We start from the raw sequence: 13,783 nt of genomic DNA, 5'->3' as shown, positions 1-13,783 counted from the left end.
CACGGAGGGCGGCGGGGGGGGTCTAGCCTGTGTTTTGCCAGTTAGCTCCCCTCGTGCGACCTTCCAGCTCCGGGGTGAACTGTGTCACTCGCTAGACGTTACACTTCCAGTGGATGTCTCCTGACCTTGCTCTTAGATAAGATATCTTTTACTCCATGCCGACTAATACCTGCAGGCCACAAGCAAGAATGCAAAGCGGGTGTTTTATTTTCTCAATTCGGCCATGTGAAGGAGACTGGGAGGCCGAGGTCGTGTTGTTCAGATAAGCAGCAGGTGAACTTGACAAGTTTGTTATGGAAACATCTCGAAAGTAGTAACTGGACTTGGCAACATGTCGTGGTGTGTAAAGAGCAGCCCAGAAACACCGCTCGGGAGATGAAGAATCAATCATTATTTTTGTATTTTCCCAATTGTGCCACTTACTCCAAGGTCACTGATGTCTATCTGACACCCCAAAAGGGGCCCTCGGATCACTGTCCGAGTTTTCTGTCCACTAATTTGGGCTTGGATTTTTCCCAAACGATGGGATTTGCCTGCCTCGGTGTCCTACTTTTTTTTTTTTTTTGTAACTTTCTCATGCTTTCCCCCAATGTGACTCTCACATGATTTAGCCTTTGCACAATGGTTGGTGCTCCCCTAACCCGACGACCTCTCTGCTCTTCAGCTTTTTTTTTTTTGTAACTTTCTCATGCTTTCTTCCAATGTGACTCTCACATGATTTAGCCTTAGCACAATGGTTGGTGCTCCCCTAACCCGACGACCTATCTGCTCTTCAACTTCTTCAGTAATTGCTGTTTTTTCTCACCATCTCTGTCCCTTCAACACCACTTTTTTTTTCTTTTACATACAGTCAAACCTCGGTTCACAAACGACTCTGTTCACCCCCTACCTTGTCCCACCCCTACTGGCCTCGTTGTAACCAGATATAAGCAGGGGGCAGCGAGCTGAAGGACACGCGGCTTAACATACAACTGTAGCAACAAAAAGCAGCAAGAAGGAGAAAACCCTTGTGGTGTCAAAAAGCACCAGTGAACATTTTCAAGACAAGGTAAGATTTTTTTTTTTTTTTTTTACGTATGGTGCATATCAAGCATGAATATTGCGCTAGTCGACGATATGAGTCCAAATTTAGGGGTTTTGAGGATTACTTTAGGTTCTATCGACCTATACTGCATTTATATGTCTATCGTATCGATGTGAGTATATTTCAACGATATCTTAGTCATGTCCTTGTTTCTTCGCTCACTTTGCCCGTCAGCGCACAAATGCCGATACAAACGCGCACGTTTGCATCGTTTTAGACGCTCCAAATTAAGATTCGACGTTGTTCTGGAAATCCGCACAATAGGCAGGATACACGCGTCGCGTTGCCGAAGCAACTCAGCTCGGCTGTCACTTCGCCGACCAACGACGACGGCGGGGGGGGTCTAGCCTGTGTTTTGCCAGTTAGCTCCCCTCGTGCGACCTTCCAGCTCCGGGGTGAACTGTGTCACTCGCTAGACGTTACACTTCCAGTGGATGTCTCCTGACCTTGCTCTTAGATAAGATATCTTTTACTCCATGCCGACTAATACCTGCAGGCCACAAGCAAGAATGCAAAGCGGGTGTTTTATTTTCTCAATTCGGCCATGTGAAGGAGACTGGGAGGCCGAGGTCGTGTTGTTCAGATAAGCAGCAGGTGAACTTGACAAGTTTGTTATGGAAACATCTCGAAAGTAGTAACTGGACTTGGCAACATGTGGTGTGTAAAGAGCAGCCCAGAAACACCGCTCGGGAGATGAAGAATCAATCATTATTTTTGTATTTTCCCAATTGTGGCACTTACTCCAAGGTCACCGATGTCTATCTGACACCCCAAAAGGGGCCCTCGGATCACTGTCCGAGTTTTCTGTCCACTAATTTGGGCTTGGATTTTTCCCAAACGATGGGATTTGCCTGCCTCGGTGTCCTACTTTTTTTTTTTTGTAACTTTCTCATGCTTTCTTCCAATGTGACTCTCACATGATTTAGCCTTTGCACAATGGTTGGTGCTCCCCTAACCCGACGACCTCTCTGCTCTTCAGCTTCTTCAGTAATTGCTGTTTTTTCTCACCATCTCTGTCCCTTCAACACCACTTTTTTTTTCTTTTACATACAGTCAAACCTCGGTTCACAAACGACTCTGTTCACAAACAAATCGGTTTAACGACAAGATTACAAGCTACAAAGGCAGCACTGCACATGTGTTTTTTTTCCACATTCTTTCATCATATGAAAGTTTGGTTTCATTTATTTCTAGACAGGTCACTATTTCCACTTTCTATTTATTAAACCCATAAAAACAAGGTAAGCAACTTTGTTCTGCTGCTGGAGCTTATAATCACATTCTTTTTTTTTATTTTTTTTAATGGGAAATTTCGGTTCAGGAATATTTTGGAATCTCGGAAGTTGAAAATGACTTGCTATTTTTGACGATGCTGTGGCTCAGTTGCTCGAGCAGGTTGTCCATTGAGTGAAGGGTCAGCTGTGCAAATCCCGACTGCGCCTGTCTGCTCTCCAGCTGTTCTTGAGCAAGTCACTGGACCCTAATTTGCTCTCATCGGGCGTGGCAGCACCTGACCATTGAATGAAAAGCGCTTTGGGCACCGTGATGTTGTAGCGCAATCATGATAGACTGTTAAGTGCACTCCCTTTACCGATTTGACAGCTCAACAAACATGCTGTATTGCTGGTCTTCTGAAAGTGACGGTTTTGGAGACGCGTCTCGGAGTGGATGGTGTTTCTATCGTAAAATACAATGCAGAGTAGACTTTTTTTTGGTCTGGTTTGGCAACGGCGGCTGGCTGAGTCTCTCTTGTACCCGGAAATGTTTATTCTGCTGGAAGGTTCTCAAACGTTTTACACCAAGTACCACCTACAACAATACTGAAGTCGCCAAGCACCACATGATGACTAACTTGAAATACAGTAGCGTAGTAAACCCATGCGTTCATTCCAAATAATCTCCTCCACCACTCATGGCTCACTTGCCAGTGTTCCACCAGAATCTCCGGTGCTCCCCGCTTCAAGACCCCGTTGCGGCACCGTGACTGCTCAAGCAGTGCCACTTACCCGTTCCTACAGGGCGCCCCAAGCCTTACTTCGATAGATAGACTTCATTCATCCACAAGGAGCAACCCTCTGACGTGTCTCCTCTGGCAGTGCGCGTCCTGCCGACATCCTCATATTTTGGCTTCGTTTTGCCTGGCATGCCATCTGCCTCTCTAACTTTTTTTCAGTTCACACTTAGCTCCTTGTCAGTTGTGAGGTATGTTTCTCTTGTAATGAACGTCCCTGAAGTTTGGTCTAAGGGGCTGCTTGTGTACCTAAGGAACGTGTACTCTTGACACTGGGGACGGAGAATTCACCATTCAAACTGTCTTCAGAGGTGTGCTCGGTGCACAAAGAGCCACCGATGCTTCGGAACATGCCTTGAACAAAAGCTGGCAGGAATGTCAATGTGGGCTCACTGTGCGAAAACTTGTCGCAGTTTTCAAATCGTCAAGCTCCTTCCAAGTTTGACTTACCAGCAAGCGTTGCTCCCCAAAGGGTGTGACGCAACTTACTATCTCTGATTGCCACACGTGAGTTGAAAATTCACTCATCATAGATACAGCTCACGCCTCACCGGACCGCAGCGGTCAAATGCTCACCTTATGGATCGCCGGTCAACTGACAAGATGATCCTCTAGCGCTCCTGCTCATTATTTTAATTTCTGCGTCTGTTTACAGTGTGTGCTGGCAATGGCAGCCTGCCCGTCAACTGAAAGTGAAAGAACGGTTAATCTGATTAAAGTATTAGCTTGGTTAAAGCGTGGTATGTTTGGCACGTAAGATTAAAGACATTACTGTACCTGCCTAAAAGTGACCAATTAGCTTTATAAAGCGTGTTTTTTTTTTCCCCTTTCATGCCATTTTTTGAAGGGCATAGATTCCAACGGTGCACTGCAAGCACATCTCCGTATCAGAAATGGGAAGTATTTGTTGAAATGTGTTCCTTGCGATGTTTCGAATGGCTTTGATTGTATAACAAGGGACTGTGTTAGGCGCTGTTAACGATCTAAATGTAAACAACTGTCATAGCCGGTCAAAATATTCACAGAGCCATCGATGCGGTCGAGCTTTAGGCACATTGTTTGACTTGATTGATGGTACAAGAGCAACGCGCACGTAAATAAAAGCTCATTCCTGGAAGCACAGTTGGACTTGGCAATGGTTGCGACGTCAATAAGGCCAAACCTGCCTCCTTGCGCTCTCATTCGTGGCCTCTTGGCATTTGCCCGCACAAGATCTCCTCACGCAATGTCCGCTAAAGTCTCTCTGCCATTTAGCTGCGGATCACCGCGCACCTCTTCCAGGCCACTTTCAATTCTGAAACGTCGTTTGAAGTGCTTTGTTTAGACCAAAGGACACGCAGTGAGACTCTTCCACCGACAATGATTATTGAGATATGTTGGGGAAAAACCTTGCGCTCGCGTTAATAAGTCCGAGGCTGTCGGCTAGGATTGACTTTTTTTTTTTCCTCAGGGTCATACCAGGCTGTTGGGTGTAATGTCGCTTTCACTCATTAGAGGTCAAAGTTCAGTGGATGACCGCAACTAAAGTCGACCAGCTCCGCATACGGATTCTGGTCAAACTACCACTTTCTACTTCGGGCCGCGGTTCGCATTTAATCATTCGCTTACTTGGTTTGCTGTTTCGTTTCAAGTCATCATTTCATTTCATCTGAGAAAATCGTTCCCTGAGAGAGGCACTTGACCCGAGGATGCACTCCTCTCAGGTGACCACTTGCACGTCTGTTTTTTTCACCGCTTTCGAACTGGGAAATAAGTACAAACATACATAAGAGTTGCATTTCAGGTCTCACTGTTTTGTTAAATTTGAACCTTTCGTTGCGTCGCCTCAAGTGAGCGGGAAGCCAGTTGTTGCGCATTTTGGCATTTGAGTTCCCATGGAGCCTGCGGTGAACAATGTTCTCAACCAGCGTCGTCTTTTGTGTGCCGAAGCAACGATGGGGAGGAAGCTGAAAGATTTGTTTGGGAAAGTTGTTACCTTAAGTTTTGGGGGGGGTTTTCACGACTTTGTTCGTGCTTTCGATTTCGTTTTTTCAGTGTACCCGCGTGAGTGCTTTTGTGAATACATTTAGGTTCAGTACACCCTGCTTCTCCTGTCTCCCTGCTTTTTTGGTTATTATTATTATCATTGTTATTATACTAACTCATCTATTTCATTTGAAGTTTTTTGGGTTGTCCAAGTCAAGACTTCAGTGGGACATTAATTGTTTGTTTTTCTTTCCTTTTTTTTTTTAGAGTTCCGTCAAGCAACAATGGACCAAGCAAGGTCAACAATAACTAAAATTGTGAGTATTTTTGCATTCATTGTTAAATAATCGTTTTGTTTATAGTGTATATCTGGTGCTTGGATGTTTGATAAAACAATGTGCCCCAAAAATAGCTACCGGTACTTAAAATGAATAAATGAAGGGATGCGACAGTCAGTTAAGCCAAATACGTGGTTGAATGGAAATTTATTTTCATGACAGAAATTGTCAAGTTTTTTTTTTTGCATTACATTTTTATAGTGATCCATGTCTAAAGTTATTCTTGAATTTATTTTCTTCTCATTACTCTTAATATACACTTGAGAATTTTCTAGACGCTGGGTCATACCTGCATGTGTCAATGCATTGTTTTTTGTTGTTGTGTGTTGTTCTTTCTACTTGTACACAAGATACAACCCTCAGTTGACATCAGACTTCAAATAATCTTGTGAAATCATAAGGTTTGGTGCTTTGAATCTACCAGGAGGCTGATTTCATACTCTTCTCCTTCTGCTGTAGTTTAATGGAGAACCGCATTCGTATACACGTTTCAACTTGACCCAGAACATGGAAGGTGACAACAGTCAAGTGGAGATGAAACTTTCATCTGACATGGATGAAGAAGTCGGCGGAAATGGGGTGGGCGCCCACCTCAACCATAATTCCAACCACAAATCCTACATGACTTCAAAATTTGGACGCACGCCGAAGAACCTTTGCTTTATCATCGCTACTGTCCTCCTCATCTTTATCATCGGTAAGCGCAGGTGCCATTTTGGGTTTCTTTCCCACATACAATGAGACGTCAAGAATTCTCTCATTTTGAATTTGATGCCTGCAACACATCCAAAAATGCTGTGACAGGGCCAATAAAAGACCCGGAATGCTGAGGGCTTATTTCAGCAAGGCATTGCCCACCTGAACTCTGCATTCGTTACAACAGCGTGGCATCATAGTAAAGCAGTGCAAGTTCTAGACTGGCCTGCCATCAGTCCAGACCTGCCTGCCGTTGAAAGACAGACACCAAGTACGACAACGGAGATCTGGACTGTTGAGCGTCTTGAGTTACAGATCAAGCAAGTCTGGGAAAGAGGCAGGCAGGCATCAAATTCAAAATGATTGAAAAGTAAAATAAAAAGCAATTTTCACACTCTGTTACTTCTTAATTGAATTATTAATTGAAGCTGTCTTTTTACAATGAGGTATTTGGCTTATTGAGTGAAACACAATGTGACACTTGCAGTTTCCAAGGTTCCGATATTGTCATTCAATGCCGAGATGTATTATTTTTACCTCTAATTTTTAACTCCTGCTACTTTCAGGGTACTTGATTGGCTACTTGGTCCACCGCAAAAGAGACGCGCCTTACAGCTGTCAAGCCTCCGTGCAATTGCCCGATGAGCCCGTCTTTCACGACACAGGAGCTGCCCCCCTCATGGCCTGGAATGATGTCAAGAATGCATTTGCCCAGAAATTGAGTGCATCCAACTTCCAACGTGCCTTCAGGTGAAAGTCGACCCCATACCTTATTCATGAGATTTGCTGTGAGAAAGTTGCCAATAATGGAAAAATGCATCTCAGAAATGCGCACACGCGTGCACGCGCGCACACTAGTCGGACCGTGACACATTGTCCCACGTGTGTGTTCGTGATTTCGTCATGGTTCAGTGAAACCAAGGTGGAACATACCCACGCGACCACTTCTTTTGTGTCAATTTTCAAAACTCTCTTCTTTCTTTATTTCCTAGAGAGTTGTCAAGTGACAGCCATCGGGCTGGTTCCCCAGGCGATGATGCTTTGGCCGACAAAGTGATCAAGAAGTTTCAAGAGTACGGCCTGAAAACCTGGACCGACGAGCACTTCATTAAAGTTCAGGATCGGCCGCTTTCCGGCTCCAACAAAGTTATTTTCAAGGATGGCAAAGAAGAGCGTCCAGAAGGTTTTCTGTCCTACAGTGCTAATGGAATTGCAAAGGTATTGAAGATTGAAGGTTGGGGGGGGGGGGGGGGGGGAGGGCAACCTTTTTATTTTTTATTATTGAAAGTTAATTGAATGCAAAGTAACATCTGCATGGGGGATCCCAGAGCGATAGTAGGAGATGAATATTTTTGTCCTATCCAGGGAGCTGTTCTGTACGCCTACTATGGACAGGAAAGCGACTTTAGATTGCTGCGGGACAGAAACATCAACATGAGTGGCAGAGTGATGTTGATCCGAGCTGGAAAGATCAGCTTTGCGGAAAAGGTGGGACGCTGCTCGTTGTTAAAAACTGTCTCCGCAACTGAAATTGTCTTTGATCATCGACAATCAACCTGCGGTGTGTAATTAACTGCTTTCATTTGTGTTTTCAGGTGGCCAATGCTGCCAAAATGTTGGCCTCTGCCGTACTGATCTACCAAGACCCAGCTGATTATCCTTCTGAAGGGACCACTCAGCTCTTTGGACATGTGAGTTGGGGATGCCCCGAGCAGACTTTCTTGGCACCCGAGTCTGAGAGTTCAAGTCTCTTTGGTTTTAAGGATCTGCCGAGGCCTGGTCTGATACATTTAAAAAAAAAAAAAAACGGGACGCGCATAAAATGGTCCCAATTAATGTAGACATTCAATTGTTTTTCTACACTATCGCATGCACATAATTTCACAATTGTGCCTGTTTGTGAAATGTCGTGCTTGCAAAAAAAAATAATAGTAATAACAAGACAAGGCATGTCTGGGAGCTATGCGATGTCCTAACCTTGTTCTGTCGAACTTTGTTTCCTCTCTAAGGTGCATTTAGGTTCAGGGGATCCCTATACCCCTGGCTTCCCCTCCTTTAATCACACCCAGTTTCCACCCGCCAAGTCGTCAGGTCTGCCAAGTATCTTGGCTCAAACCATCACAGCACGCACGGCCACCAGCATTCTCGGGTAAGGCTTACAAAGCTTTTTATCCGTCGCTGGGGGCGGCCGTTTTGCTACTTGCCGTCAACTGGAAATGACATCACAGAGCCGAAAGGCTCGGGTGAGTGACCAATCACGGCTCGCCTGTTGTCTCGGGGTTTTGGTCGCGTGACGTTCACAAGCCGAGCCCTCGGGCGCTGTGATTTTCAGTGGACAGCAAGTGGCAAAATGGCTGCCCCATGAACGGTCTAAAAATGCCTTAGTTCATATTCCACTAAAGCAATGTACATCAGAACGCTGTGTTTAAACCAGCAAAGGACATATTGTCAAGAAAAGTCTTGACCTGACTTCCCGTTTAATTGTCTTAATTTAGCACGATGAGAATTTTTTAAAAAAAATATTGTAACTGGAAATTATACATCCTTTGCGTATCGAGAAAAGCTTCAACAAAAGCAATGTATTATCGTTAGTAGTAGCGGTCATAGTAGTATGTGGGTATTGCGACACCCACACTTTTCATGCTGCCCCCCACGCCCCCTTTTTTTTTTTTTTTAAATAGCAGTTTAGAACGGTCTCCGATGTTAGTTGGTGTACATTGTACGGAACAAATCTATTGTGTTCCTCCCCACAGACAGTTGGAAGGTCAGAATGCACCAGAAGAGTGGGGCGTTTTCAACAAACTTGGTGGTGAGAGTGACGTCATCACTGTGGAGGTGAACAACGTTCTCTCTGAGAAAAAGATCAACAACGTCTTTGGCGTCATCGAAGGCTTTGTGGACGCGGGTGCGCAAAACATTTGATTTAACATTTACAATTACCACGACTACTATGTTCCAATGTGCACGTTACAAATGAATATCACATGCCTGTGCTTTGGCTATAGATCGATATCTGGTTATCGGTGCCCAGAGGGATGCCTGGGGTCCGGGTTTTGCTGCATCCACCGTCGGCACCGGCGTTCTGTTAGAAATGGCTCGTTCAATCTCGGACATGCTGCACAAGAGTAAGATGTTTGTGACTCCCGCTATGCCGCCGCTGAAACGGTCGTGCCTTCCTTGTCACACGCTTGCCCGTTTTATCTTTCAAATAGACCGGTTCAAGCCAAGGAGGAGCATTGTGTTTGCGAGTTGGAGTGCGGGAGAATATGGGAGCATTGGCGCCACCGAATGGCTGGAGGTGGGAATTACACAATACGTTTTGCTTCTGCGGTTACTTGAATGATCCAATTGTACAGTGATCTCCAAATGCACTCGTATATACTACGATCTGTTTCTCGTTTGCAGGGCTATCTTTCTTCTCTTAGCATGAAAGCCTTCTCTTACATCAACCTTGACGGCATTATAGCCGGTATGTACCGTCGTTTGAAATGTTATCGCAAGCATTCCTTTCAAAAGGTTCATTTTGCGATATGAATACTGACATACGTATTTTCTGAATTCATGAATAAATCAACCCCCTTCCAGGTCACAATGGTTTTAAAGTGGCAGCAAGTCCTATGATGTACGGCTTGATTGAACGCACTCTCAAAGAGGTGAATCTTGAATCGCCATGTGTTTTCGGAATTATCGGAACCACTTTTTCCCCACGGTGGTCGATGATATTAGCACACGCAACAGCATGTGTATCTGTTTACTCCTCAGGTGGGCGTCCAGAATCAGGCCGTGTCCCTCTTCTCTCAATTTGGAAAGGGCAACTGGGAATCCAACGTGTACGTTTCTTTTCCTTTACCTCCAGTACATCGGTGCGGTATCGCAGCGTTACTTGCAATGCGTAGGCCCGCCGTCTCAACCTCCACGTTGAAAAATCTGCACGTCTATTTAGGTTGGAACCTCTGAAGCTGGATAATGCCGCTTATCCTTTCATTGCCTTTACGGGCATCCCGTCCCTGTCGTTTCAATTCACTTCTGGCAATTTAGTAAGTCAGCCCCTCGTGCTTCAACAGACAACAAATATATCTGACCTGCAACAATGTCTCCAGTTATTGGATGGATTTCAATTGGGCTCCTTCTCTAGGATTATCCCTATTTTGGCACGTTGCTGGATACCGAGGAGAAGTTGATCACTGCCACGTCCAACCAGCATCTGCAGCTGGCTGAAGCGGCTGCCAAGTTTGCAGGTCACATCGTGCTGAGGTTGGTCCATGACCATCTGCTGCAGATGGACCTGTCAAAGTATGACAAGATTATTCGGACTCACGTGGCTCAGATTAACAGGAAAGTCAACACTGTACAGAGGGTAGGTCTTGTTTTTTTTTTTTTAATCACTTTGCTAATTTGAGTGAAGTTGATCAATAGAGTCGACCCGTGCTAATCGCAGGGGCCGCGAATCATGAAAATGACGTGAATAATTGATGATCAGTGAAATGAGGAAGGGGGCAGAACAGTATTTTTACAAACCCCCAAAATTCTTCAACAAACACTGATAAACGTGTTTTTCATGAAAAAAACTTGGAAGAAATGGGGGTGGGGGGGGTCTCGTAAATATTACGAAAATTATTTTTTACATTGAAATGAAAAAAAGGGGAAAACATCCACAAATGCGCAAATCCACAGGTGTCGAACTGAGGCTAGGCGGGGTCGACTGTGTTCGACCGCTTTTTTTGTAACTTTTGGCCAGTACGAAACACTGAAACCTACATTTTTGAAAATTCCTTATTTGTTGGATTGAGTCATGCAATTTGGGTAAAATGGGATTTTATTGTCATCTAAATACTTGATTATTGTAGTTTTCAGTCTTGATTTTTTTTTGGGGGTGGGGGGGGTCTCGTAAATATTACGAAAATAGTTTTTACATTGAAGGGAAAAAAAGGGGAAAAACATCCACAAATGTGCAAATCCACAGGTGTCGAACTGAGGCTAGGCGTGGTCAACCGTGTTTGACCGTTTTTATTGTAACTTTTGGCCAGTACGAACCACTGAAACCTACATTTTTGAAAATTCATTATTTGCTGGATTGAGTCATGCAATTTTGGTAAAATGGGATTTATTGTCATCGAAATACTTGATTATTTTAGTTTTCAGTCTTGATTTTTTTTTTCATTCATCAGTTTTTGCCAAGGGGCCATTTCACGTCATCTGCTTAATTTTCCAAAAGAGGCGTTTCATGCAGATCATCATTTGCGTTCTACACTTCTAAAAGATGTCCGTTAATCAATCTACAAGTGCACAGAGACATTCTGAACACGCTTTCTAAACCTAACCGAGGGTTGTGCGTCCCATGTGTCCAGATGCAACCTAATCTGGTGCCCACATCGGTGCAGTGGTTGATGTCAGCCTCCGGCTCTTACGGTCGAGCCTCTCGTAACCTGATGAAAAGCATCCAAAACAGTGACTTGAGCAACACTGAGATGTGCCGCATCTACAACGACCGCATCATGTCGGTAAGACCTGCTAAGTTTCACCTCTTTGCTGAGGTCTCGCTTGTACAAGTGAATGCGTGAATACGGAAATGGTCAAATGAACAAACCTCAATCATCCCGCGTTCCGTCGCCATCTACAGGTGGAGAGGAACTTACTGTCAGCATACGTGTCTGCCAGAGAAAGTCCTTTCCGTCACATCCTGCTCGGCTCTGGTCCGCACACACTCAAAGGGCTGTCCAACCACCTTGACGCTCTCAGGACAGACAGCCCGGAAGCCGATGTCGACCAGTTCCGCAACCAGTTTGCCTTGGCCACCTGGACAATTCAGGGTTGTGCCACTGCGTTGGCGGGCGACATGTGGTCGTTTGATAATGAAATCTAAATTATTTTCACCCCGTGCTCTTCCCTTAGCAACGATGAGAATAATAATAAGTGTAATAATAATTCTATTTGATCATCTATACCAGTTATAAGCCGCCTCATCTCCCTTAGCATTCTACTTAAAATCACACACTTTTCACATCAACACAGTATACAGTATTTTCACAGTTTTTTTTTTTCTTGTACGTTTTGTTCTGTTGAAAGACATTTCGAAAATGCGGTGCTTAATTGATCACATTTGATTACTTTGGTGCTACCATAACCACCTCCGACGACTAATATTGCTTGGTGGTATTGCCGAAAGTCACGACGCCAGTACCCGGACTCAAACTTGCAAAAACAAATATGGGCATTTCTTCCCAATCTACAGTAGTAATTGTTTTGCATTTATTTAAATATCATAAGTGAAAAGCAGTAACACGCCGTTCAAACCTCTGAGTAACTATATTTACTGTAGTTGTTACTGTGCAGAAATATCCTCATGCTCGCAGGTCATACGGTAGGTCCGTCGATCGCAGCGAGAGCATATCGTGAATGGCGTCCTTTGATACATTTGCCGCACGGATCATTAAGAATAAACCAAAACAACGTGAGACAAAATTTGAAAAGTCAGAAAAATTACAATTTTTACAATTAAGCAAAAAAAAAAAAAGAAAAAAGGGAGAGGGTATTTTACCAGGTGGCCGTGAAACCGAAGTCTATTTATTGTGTTACTTAGTTATCAGTGACAGGGTTCACTACAAATATTTTTTAATTGCCTTTTATAGAAAACGTGTAATTATCGGGAGCAGTGCCTTCCATAATTATGACAGTTATACTGTCGAAATGACAAAAGCAGCATCTGCTAAGAGAAGCTAGCACTGAGCGCACGCAAGAGTTCTCCGCTGAGGCTGAATCGAAGCTGCTCATCCAAACTCGGCCTCACATGTGCACTTCTCATCCTGCTACCATTATCGGAAGCAGCGTCTTCCATAATGTGGAAACCAACAAGGTAGTTTTTGCCTACCGGTGTGTGTCCGTATCGGAGGCAGTGCCCTCCATATTTCACTGTAGGGGTGGATGTTTATATTGTCGGGGGCAGTGTTTCCCATCATTTTTGTATATATTCCGTAAATTAGATCAGCATCACAATTCATTGTCTCGCTCAACTTCAGATCTTTTTGATGTGTCCTTATGTGAGTACTTTCTTCCCACGTCCTTTGTGCCTACAGTTTTCCCGAAACTGTTTTCACAATCTGTTTTGGGATTATGGTGAGGCATATGAATGGCTAAATTGCACTCTGGGTTCCTTACAGCAGCCTTTGTCCCCATTACAAATCAAAATGTATGTTGATTTTTCGTTGATATGTATGTGGAAGTGATGTGACACCCACCCACCTGGCCCTTGAGGAAAACAAATCGTTCTGGGTGCGTTTGTGTTAAAAAGTGCCTTTTGCTTCATGAATGCATTGCAAGTTCTTGTACCGGTGGTTTTCCAAGAGTGTAGGATGTTGGTTTTATTCCTTTTTTCCATTTATATGTATTGTGTCTTTGGCCACCCATTCAAAGACGCCTTCACACCCGTTCTGAGCTAAATCAAAGTTACAGATGCAGTTTTACAGTTGCTAATGTTGTTGGTGTTCATCATCAGAGAAGAACTGAAATGATTGTGCTTTACATACCCCAAATTAAAGTCGAAATTGTGTCATTGTTTTAGCTGACTAACCTGAAAACGATCCGCTGTTCAGTGCTTAAGGATTGGCCATTAGCTTATGCGCTGATTAAATGGATACAATGATCATTTGAAAATCAAAATAATGTGTTTTGAAGATATACATGTATTTTTTC

At 44.0% G+C, this 13,783-nt stretch overlaps 1 protein-coding gene across 1 annotated transcript; it reads left to right on the top strand.

The window, feature by feature from the left end:
- Positions 1-920: 920 nt before the first annotated feature.
- tfr1a (transferrin receptor 1a) lies at positions 921-12,290 on the top strand. The gene is made up of 18 exons (XM_019877876.1): positions 921-1,048; positions 5,328-5,377; positions 5,858-6,095; positions 6,661-6,844; positions 7,087-7,312; positions 7,460-7,582; positions 7,690-7,785; positions 8,104-8,243; positions 8,848-8,999; positions 9,100-9,219; positions 9,307-9,392; positions 9,500-9,563; positions 9,680-9,747; positions 9,857-9,924; positions 10,038-10,131; positions 10,230-10,451; positions 11,443-11,595; positions 11,715-12,290. The coding sequence occupies exons 2-18, from the start codon at positions 5,345-5,347 to the stop codon at positions 11,955-11,957; spliced, it is 2,310 nt and encodes a 769-aa protein (XP_019733435.1). The 5' UTR covers positions 921-1,048; positions 5,328-5,344; the 3' UTR covers positions 11,958-12,290.
- Positions 12,291-13,783: the final 1,493 nt, after the last annotated feature.

The sequence above is a fragment of the Hippocampus comes genome, unplaced genomic scaffold (assembly GCF_001891065.2).
Source record: "Hippocampus comes isolate QL1 unplaced genomic scaffold, H_comes_QL1_v1.1 scaffold317, whole genome shotgun sequence".
Lineage (NCBI taxonomy): Eukaryota > Metazoa > Chordata > Actinopteri > Syngnathiformes > Syngnathidae > Hippocampus > Hippocampus comes.
The sequence above is the reverse complement of the archived record's forward strand: the minus strand, read 5'-3'. Positions and strand labels throughout refer to the sequence as shown.

Coding starts and splice junctions, on each gene's coding strand:
- tfr1a (XM_019877876.1), top strand. CDS start 5,345: ATGGACCAAGCAAGGTCAACAATAACTAAAATT. Junction 5,378..5,857: donor GGTCAACAATAACTAAAATT/GTGAGTATTTTT, acceptor CTTCTGCTGTAG/TTTAATGGAGAACCGCATTC. Junction 8,244..8,847: donor ACGGCCACCAGCATTCTCGG/GTAAGGCTTACA, acceptor TCCTCCCCACAG/ACAGTTGGAAGGTCAGAATG.